We start from the raw sequence: 10,265 nt of genomic DNA, 5'->3' as shown, positions 1-10,265 counted from the left end.
GTCGAAAAGTGTATGTTGAAATAAAACTCATGGTACAGCAGATTTTCAGGAACTGTTTAAAAAGTCATTATTTAAAATGTAAAAAAAAAAAAAAAATCATGGCACAGCGTGCCAAAATAAGCCACAACATGGTATATCAAAAGCACTCATAGTATTGCATGTCGAAAAAAAATTGAAAAGTCATAGCATAGTTTGTCAAAATAAGACCTCGTAGCATAACATGTCAAAAAAAAACTTTAAAAAGTCATAGCATAGTATGTCAAAAAAAGAAAAGTCATACTACGGTGTATCAGTTAGAAAATCACTCCAAAATGGCTGTCCATATACCTGTGGGACTAAGCCAGCTGATCTGTGACGTTGCGTCCACATCGCAGCCTCCACCAGAGATCCAGGTCCACACAGGCCCGTCTTCTTCTCCAACACCCTGAGAGGTCTCCAGAGTCCCCAGGGCGTAGGTGGCAGCAGCACCGCCATCGCCCAACGAAGTCCCCGCCGCCTGCGCACATCGAGCTGCTTCTGCTCCCTCCAAATCTACGTTCATCCAGGGAACATCGTGACTTGCAGTCTCGGGGGTCCGCAGTATCGGGGCTGGGGACGGCTCCTCCACTTCTTCCTGCGGTACCTCTGCGATGGACAGCTGGGGTGTGGGAGTTTTTTCGCGGTCTGACACCAGACTGTTAATAAAGCTGTCACTTGCAGGGATGAATGGTTTGGGGGCATCCTGTTGGGAGGCTGGGAGAGTGTCTTCTGTCCTCAGCGGAGGTGAGGGTGTGTCAGCTCCCCCTAAAGGGACTACAGAGGGGGCTGCTGCCTCTAGGACTGGGGCGTCTTTAGTGCTGTTTTCTGGATCAGGTGGACCTAACTCTGAGTCCGAGTCAGTGCAGCTCAGAACTGAGCCTTGAGAGGCTTCAGTCAGCTGACCGCCAAACTCACTCTCCTTCCTATGAAACAACAAACAAATATGGACAGAGCAGGAAAAATAAGGGATATAAACAGGTCAGTTTTATTACTTGAAGCAAGATTTAACTTGATTATTATACACACCTGGGTGGGATAACCTCTTTGCTATTGCCCCATTGGGCAGAAACAGGAATCCAGCCGTTGCCGCTTGGTTCAGACAGCGTCACACCCATCCGGAAATAAAGGCCGCGGTCTTCACCTACTGCCCACACCTGACAGACAAAGACAGAGGACAACAGTGTAGAACAACAAAGGCAAGCGGCAACCTCCAGGGCTGAGAAATTAAGCCAACGCAGACTTTGCAAAGACTGCAGTTCCACTAATGGCTACTTGAGGCTGGCCCCAGGATCGGATGAATCCCCATAGACCCCCATGTTAAAATGCCCAAATTAACAGCAGAAATAAAAATGTTTAACAGCAGGGTACAAAAACAGTTTTGCTCTCTATAGCTAATTTCAACATCTGTTGAGGAGTCACTGATACAGCGGATAACCATTGTGTAACCCCAGTTTCACAGAGTATAAGTGTACACATAGCTGATTATTTCAGTGTTTTCAGTTCATGAAGGTTTATTGTCACTTTTTGTTCAACTTAAAACAATAATGGTAATAATACTTTTTGTACCACACCTTTGATAAAAGATATGCATCAGAAAGTGATTCATAATAAGGACATTATGAGCACTGAGCACCTTGCATCAAAATAGAGAGAATGAACGTAAAACAGGCCAACGAGGCAATTAAATAAATGAAATTAAAAATGTTTTCAAAAAGTCATAACCTAGTTAAAGGCTAGGGCTTTCAGCTTTCTTTTTAAAAAATATTTATTGAGGTGGCGTCTCCGGTATCTATAGCTAGTGTGTCCCATCGCTTTGTGGCGTAACTGACAAACAGGTCTTGTTCAGTTTTTTGTCATATATAGTCACTTCTGCCCCCAAAAAAAGGCGACACTGGCCAAAATTCCAAATTCAAGGCTTCAAAACTGGAGTCCAGAAACCAATGGGTGACGTTACGGTGGCTCCATCCATACATTTATGCCGTTTATGAAGAGACGCCACAATCACAGGCGCATTTCCACAAACCTGGTGACAGATTTCTTTACTGATGAAGTTCAATCAGTCATCACAAGAAGGAAATTCAGCGACAACATAAAAAACTAACAGAATGAATCCTTAATAACGCTGAATATATATAATTTGGAACTTAAATTAACTCTTCAAAGGTGTATCAGTGGCACTAGAAGGACACAGTTGACTGTTACTTTATAAGGCCATATACTGTAACACTGGCGCCCGCCACCTCACTCACGCCATATCCATAATTGCAACACTGAAATATGAAATATGGGATATGATGACGATGGCTTGGCCAGCTTCTAATTAGGGAGTCTCCCATATGTCAGGCCAGTAGGAATATAGTCTGGGGATATATAAGGCTGGGCCTGAGGTGCTACTGCTGGGACATTGGCTGGATCGGCTGGCTGTACTCGTGTTACAGGGCAACCTCGGGGCAGGACTAGAGGCCAGAGGTAGAAGGCCTGGGGGGGGCGGGCAAGGGTGAGAGACAGAAGGGGAGGAGGTGTGAGATTTGGGTTTGCAGTGCTAGCAAAGTCCTCAGCAGTGAGATACAGAGCGAAAGCCTCTCTGCCTCGACCCCAGCCCTGATCTGGCTTGTCCTGAAACCAGATCCAGAGTTGAGGGTAAAGTGAATCGGTCAGAGGGGAAGCAGGGAGAGTGCAGCGGCTGGCTGGGGTGGAAACATGCTACAGTGAGGATAAAAAGATTCAGAACGCTAGATTGCTAAATTATATTCATAATAAAAAAAAGTAGCTGGAAATATAGTGTTGTCCTTGACGTCTAATTCATGTAAAAGTTATGGCGTCACACGTTGTTTATTTCTAAACACACCTTAAGTAGTAATAGCTGAATATTTAAACCTACATATTAGTCGAATAAACACAGTTGATATTATGCAGTTGATTTTGCTATTGTCTTTAGAATTAAACCTTAAAGTATACTTAATCCCCCAAAATAAGCATTGGTTCGTCAATTTCTCACCCTAAATTACACGTGAAGAAAACGTTTTTCCACATGCCTCCACGGTGAACGAAGAATCCAGAAACAGAAAATTCTTGATGAACTGGAGTAAAAGGGGTTCCTGTTTAACAACAGCAAAACTATATCAAAATTTCAACAACTTTCACACAACTTGTGCAGTGTAATCCAAGTCTCATTTATCTGGTCGTATGCTCAGCACTTCCCAAAAAAACAGCCCTCTCTGACGGGGAACTGAACAAAGAGTAAAACTTATCTATGCTCTCCTTAAAGCCAGACTCCACTGACAAAAACAGCAATTTTACCTCACTGCACATGGGAGCTGCAGGTCAATGCTGCCTCGATCAATCATTTAGTTTATTTGTGTTGTTGTGTGACCTTGGTGTTTTAAAGAGTTAGTCGAGGTAAACCAGTAGCTCCTGTGCTCAGTGAGGTAAAATGAATGTTTTTGTCAGTGGAGTCTGGCTTTAAAGGGAGCATAGAAAATTTTCACTTTCAGTTCAGCTCCCTGTTGGAAAGGGCTGTCAGTTTGTGATGTTCTTAACATAAAGTTGGATAAATGAGTCTTGGATTACACTGCACAAGTTGTGTGAGAGTTTGTGAACAAATGCTTTGATATAGTTTTGCTGTTGTTAATTGAGTAATTCCCTTTTACTCCAACTCGTTACAATTTTCTCAGTTTTTTGGATTCTTCCTTAACCACTGAGGCACACAGAAAAAAAACACGTTTTTTTTGCTTATTCAGCATAACACTGGGTTAGTAATTGAAACCCAAATGGTCATTTCAAAGGTGAACTATAACTTTAAAATGGGATCTTAATTTAAGGTGATACGGCCTAGCATCTCATCAGAAAGATGTGACAACGACACAATCAAGAGAAATCTTTTCACCTGGTCATTGAGTCCTACATCCACCATCATCATCTCCCCTCCGATGCTGATCCAGCCGGAGCCACAGGGGTTGTGGGAGTTCACGCCACGCCTGAACCAAACCTTGACACAAATTAACACACAGATACAGATATGTTACTACCACACTGAACAACAGCTATTCAGAGTTTTACACACATGAGGAGTACTGATTCACCTTGTAGTCTTTAGTGACAACCCAGACCACGCTAACTCCAACAGCCACATGAAGCGCTTCGACCTCCTTCACTGGCGATTCTACCTCAACCCACGATGTGCCTGAGAGGAGAGAATGCAGCATGTTTACCGACATGGCATAGAGTCAAGCTGTCACCATTACTACGGTAGTTTAAATTATATCTGTGAAATATACTGCCCTTTAAAGCCAGCGCTAGCATTGTTGGTACCTTTCATTCAAATGACATTTAAACTTATACCACACTATTTGACTTTTTACAAATATTAATGCGTTTTGCTGCTGATAATCTCTGTTGGGCATTACAACACTGGTGGTCTATCTGGTGAGACTCACTCCAAGGAATTTCCACCTTTTCTGCTGTAACAAAGAAAGTGGATCTTGGTGTCTAAATCGACGACTTACAACTCTTATCAAGTGAAATGGTGCCATATTATCGTAAGCAATCAAGAGAAGAATGTCCACAATGCTAAAATGATCACAAGTTCAAAGATCAAAAGCTACTGGGAACTTGCTGTATTTGATATTGAAAGTATTAGTCTTGACAAAACATTTGTTAAAGGCATTTAAACCACGTTTTGTGTTGGAGTTTGATTTATTTCAAATTCCAAATTTCAACAGAAAAATTTTCATTTTTATCGTAAATGCTTATCGTTTATCGGTCTCATTAACTGCTTATAATTGGTATCAGTATCGGCCCTGAAAAACCAATATCGGTCAACCCCTAATAAGAGGGGTTACTAAAGAAAAGAAAAAGGGGCAAAGTTGAGAGATAATGGTACATGTAAATGTGAACTACAGTGAATGCTGACCAGTTGGGCTGTCCAGGCTGAGGCCAGTACGGACCAGCAGGTTCCCGTCCCACAGTAAAGCCCACAGCAGGTCTCCGGGGCCGGCCGATAACTGAGCTACTTCCTTGGGCACTTCGACTTCCTCCCAGCTGGAGCCCTCTGGGACACGAGGGTGGATGCCCTCCCGAAACCACACCTGCAGTGTAAAAATAAAGTTGCAAATTAGATTATTTTTAATACAAGGTATTATTTATATTATTGTATAGATCATTAAGAGAGCATTATACCATATTATTTAACGTATATATTTATATGTATACAGGATTTAAATGGCTCAAGAGGACCTTGACGGTGAACTATGTAAATTGTACGGAGTCGTGCTGCCCTCTTGTGGCCAAAAATTAAGTGTTCTGCACTTACAGCAGCCTGTTGCTACAATATTTGACTGAGATCCAATTTTGCAGGATGTGATCCTATGAAATTGAATTCTTTGTTCAAAACATTGTGTTTGGTAAAGAAATATTGGGTTGTATAAATGGATTTTCAACAGCACTGTATGAAGACAACAGCAAGAGGATCATTTTTATCCATTATAGAATATCTATTATGCTTTCCCCTTATTTTCTGTCATTTACATACATTGTTACAATGTTTGATGTTCATATTAAATGTGGCCAAAGATTCAAATAATGTGGTAAACATGTAGAAAAGTAATCCCTGTGGACAAAAACCTCAGGTTTTATACCGATCTGAATACTCTGTTTCCAGCGTTTTTATTTCAACTTTTCACCAAAAGATGACTGTCTATCACAAAATAATGGCTTCAGAAAAATTGCTGCACTGAGAAAATGAGCAAAAAAGGTCCTCTATAGTTGAGAAAAGTTAAAGAGGAGAAAACTAAATGTTCCTTTCATGCTCTTAAACTTTCCTAAATGTTGGTTCAGCAGACTGACCTGTCCTTGTTGGGACACGCCCCAGAGGTAGGGATACCTTCCAGACTGGTCGCTCATCTCCCAACCACCACAGCTGATGTCACAGAGCGGCAGCGGGGGCTTCCTGGGATTGTCCAGAGGGATCTGAGGAGAGACGGAGACGTTGCTTGAATTTTCATTTGGACCTGTTCTAAACTTTTCTGCAGAGAAACATACAGAGATACAGTGGAAACCGCTTATCGTGTGATAATGTTAATAAATGTGTGTGTAGTGTCAGTTATTAAATGGACAGCTTTGTTATTTAGTGAATTTGAATGACTGTTTCAAAGTACAGCAGGGCTGTAAGGACTGCTGAAGAGGACAACATTTAATTTGCATTACGCAAAATTGACGATAGGCTGTTACCCATAATATTTTTGCAATCATGTGAGCTAGCTAATGCAGCACCTAACGATAATAGCGGGGTGAACTACTATGAAGTACTATTGAAACATATTGGCCAGTTGGCTGTTAATATTACAAGTGTATGGACATTCTTGTGGGACGAAATACATGATTTTATAACTTTTCACAGAGGAGACTCTGATATAAAATCCACCTTAGGCACCAAGCCATGCTACAGCTGCTGCTGACTTAGCAGCTACAGGCGAATGAGGGAAAACCTGCAAATATTCAGAGAGTTATCTCAAATGCAACTCAATCTTAATAGATATGTAGTCCCTCCTCTATCTCTCTTTCAGTTATCGGGTCCTTAGGATGAAAAAACATTGAAGACCCTCTCTAAGCGGATTCCACTGTATTTGATGTGCTCAGAGACGGTCCAAACCTTCGCCCAGGTGCCTTGTGCTACGTATCTCCTGTAGCGGATCCACCGCCTGCGACGAACACAAGAGTTCCACTTCTTGTCCGGGGAGAAGTTGGCCGGGAAATCGACCGCATACTCCCAACCCTGAAGAAACAGAGACAGATTATAAAAGAAAGAGTATGGTGAGACATTTTTTATTTCATTTAACAAAATTATTAAATAATTATCAAGCAAGAAAAGGGCAAAGAAATAAATGAAAAGGACAGTGTGTGTGTGTGTGTTTGTGTGAGTGTGTTTCTTACCCCTGTCTGACTTGGTTCTCCTCCACAACTCTGATCCACGTACCAGTCTCCCTCCCACTCCCAGCTGCGGGACGGCAGCTCAAAGCTGTGGAGCGGTTGAGGATTCATCCCTGTCACGTCGCTCCACGGCCAGCGGTCGGTGGGCAGCAGAGTGTCCGTGAAGCTGTCCACTGGGTTCCACCTCTGAAGACAAACACAGAGCACTTAAGCATCAACGTCCAACAGTGTCTACATTTGAAGTGTAGCAACAAACTGCGGGGCAAACCTGGTTTTCATACGTCTCCTCCCGGTAGCGTATGGGGGTCTCACTGGGCATCATGTTGAGGTAAACACGGTGGTCGCAGCCGATCCCCCAGCAGCGCCCCTTCCCCGCAGTGACACGCTTCAGTTCCAGTAGCAGGTCGTCCGCACGCTCCCAGCGCTGGCCGGCTGTGGACAGGCTGTACACCCTGCCGTACACGTCCACGGCCCACAGCAGCGTGATGGGCATGATGGCCTCTGAACGGAGACAGAGAGACAACATTCGTCTTTCAAAGCTGTCTGGTATTTATTTTATGACTCTGAGCACTTCAGCCTTATTGATATCCTGGAGAGATATGACCATGAGTAAAGGCTACATTTGCATTTAGATTCATCCTCAGATAGCAACTCTTACTTTTCCACTTTGCTCATCTGCATCACCATAAAAATGAGGATTGAAGTCATAAGTGAAATACTTATGTGTTGAAATGTATCATACCATCAGAAATCAGTTGTTGAAATAAAAATTTGGAATTTTTTTCAAAATTTCGCACTAAGTTTATTTTTACTTACTTTGCTCTCAAAGGTTTTGACTTTTGACTGAAATTCTGACAAACATTCTCAAATCTTATTTTGTTGTTGATGATGTTGTTGGAATTTTTACCTTTTCGAAAAATTATGGGATTAACTTTACATTTTTTAGTGACCACTTAAACATGACCAGGGTTTCTACAGGTACTTAAATGTAATGCTTTTTAAGACCTTCTCAGGGAAATTTTCATTCAAACTTAAGACTGATTTGGACAAATCAGCCTTTTCTTTTTTAAGTATTGCAGGTAAGTAAAAAGGTAAGTACTAAACCACAATCAGCCGAAACAAAAACACCACTGACAAGTGCATTGAATAACATTGATCATCTTGTTACAATGCAATGATCAGCTGGGAAGCCTTGGCTCCTGGCATTTCAGTGGATGCCACCTGACACCCACCAAACACGCTGCAGACTAAGTAACCCCTCTCATGGCAACAGCACCCCCTGACGGCAGTGCCTTAAGTCACAAGTTCAGCGCTAGGTTTTAAGTTTTCTACCATCAGAAATGTCATGCAACAGAACGAGTATGTTTCAGCTGTCAGACACATTGTAGCGTGGTCAGTAGCCTCCGGTTGTCTCTGTGTGTGTTTTGATCCACTATCCTTGTTTACAGAGCATATTCTAGATTCTAGATTTTTCTCTGCATTTGTACTTATCATTTACCCATCTTTAATTTTATTGTTTCTGTTTATTTACCTACCCCTCTCCCCTTTACTTATTTTTTTGTTCATTTTATTTTATATTGTATTTTTCTATTTATCTTGTTATTTTTTCCAAGCTTGAAAAGTCATCATGTTCACCTGGTTGTGGATTTTGTTTTTGCATGTTCATATGAAGCTATAAAAAGAGAATTACAAAAAAGAATATGAAAGAAAGAAAGAAAGAAAGAAGGAAGAGGAAAAGAAAAAATGTCATTTTGAAGAGTTTGATTCATTTGGACAAAAAGGCATTTTAAAAATGCATAAATAAATTAGATTCAATGATTGTGGCTGAAAACAAATTTAAATCTAAGACTATTTAATGACTTTTAGGGCCTAATAATGTAAGATTTTTTTAAAGACCTGTAGACATCCTGCTGGCTAGGAGCTTTTAATTTGAAATTTCTGACAGGAAGTCTTTTCTTTATCCTGGCTTGACACTTGCTTTATCGACTGATACTAATCCGCTACAGTATTGACAGTCACTATGCCTCGACTGCTGCTATACAGTCGAACAGGCCTTAAATTCTGTTTACTTAAATAATAAATGAAATGTAAAATTATGTGGTATTTAATTATTGAACTTTATTCTCTAATTAAATTAGACGAAACTAGTTAAGTAAATCATGTTACTTTCAAAAAAAAAAATATATATATATATAGGCCTAAGACAGCGATTTCCTATAATAAACTTAATGTACCTTTTCGCCTGCGATGGAGCTTTACGCACACACTAAACAGCGCGAGCTCAAACAGCAGCCTACCTGATTATTGGTATCCGATCCGCGGTTGTCAAGGAAATATCACCACACGCGACATGACATCATGTGCAACAGCCGATACCTGCCATCCCCGAGGCTCATGCTAGGACAGAGTGAAAAAAAACACATTAAACCTCAACAGACGGAGTTAAAGCACGACATGCAGCGTAATAACACAGACAGCTGATATGGAGCCGTATGCCGCAAAGTCGCCTCTAAGCTGTTTACATGTTGAGGCTGCAGGCTGCAGGCAGCTGCCCCTCACACACACCATCATTACTCACATTTGAGGATCTGTCATGAGCAACACATTTGGAGAGAAGCAGAGTCACTCGTGCACATTCCGGCTGTGGTAGCTAGTTAATTCACATTCTGGTCCAGAGGAATGCTGTCCAACTCCAGATCCCACAACAGGAAATGGAGGAAGTGCTGCTCTGATTGGTTTAAACTCTGCAGAGTGCGGGATCTTCTTCCCCTATTGGTGGAACCACAGAAGCTCCTGGTCGTGTTTTTTTTTCCGGCTACAGCTGATTGACGCGCATATTTCAATAATTTATTCAGCGCCAAATAAATTATTGAAGCGCAGGTTGGTTTTACCTGTTTGGCAACAGTTTGGGATATGTCACCATAAACTAACAGCCCGATCAAGTGGAAAGAGAATGAAATTTATCAAAATAACATTGATGTTTGGCTGTAGTGGGATGTAACTAACTGCACTTAAGTGCTGTAGGAACTTTTACTTCATGAAATCATTGTTTATTCAGGGAAAACTGACTGAACATTAAATTCTTTTACAGTAATGGCCTGAATTCACATTCAATAGGCTAGAACGATATATAACAGGGTTACTCAACCTGCTTTGCTCTGGGGTCACCTGTGCAAACTGACAGGTGGACAGGGACTATTTAACCCCTTTGGAAAGAAGAATAGTTTGATTTCTTTCAAAAACACAGAGACAAAAATTGTCAAGAAATGTCACAAAAAATAAACATATGTAAATCAGAAAGCGTTATTTATAATTCTATT

General features: G+C 41.3%; 1 protein-coding gene across 1 annotated transcript; it reads right to left on the bottom strand.

The window, feature by feature from the left end:
- Positions 1-327: 327 nt before the first annotated feature.
- Positions 328-9,627, bottom strand: LOC121964979 (tectonin beta-propeller repeat-containing protein 1-like; the record flags this gene model as incomplete). Its single annotated transcript, XM_042515149.1, has 11 exons — positions 9,524-9,627; positions 9,243-9,342; positions 7,214-7,446; positions 6,949-7,131; positions 6,668-6,790; positions 5,863-5,985; positions 4,931-5,105; positions 4,101-4,201; positions 3,905-4,006; positions 1,045-1,172; positions 328-941 (listed from the first exon to the last, which is right to left on the bottom strand). Coding segments are annotated over exons 3-11 (1,774 nt in total), but the record flags the coding sequence as incomplete, so codon positions are not given.
- Between the last annotated feature and the right edge of the window lie 638 nt (positions 9,628-10,265).

The sequence above is a fragment of the Plectropomus leopardus genome, unplaced genomic scaffold (assembly GCF_008729295.1).
Source record: "Plectropomus leopardus isolate mb unplaced genomic scaffold, YSFRI_Pleo_2.0 unplaced_scaffold18041, whole genome shotgun sequence".
Taxonomy (NCBI): Eukaryota; Metazoa; Chordata; class Actinopteri; order Perciformes; family Serranidae; genus Plectropomus; species Plectropomus leopardus.
Note: the sequence above shows the minus strand (reverse complement) of the source record. Positions and strands in the feature narration are given on the sequence as shown.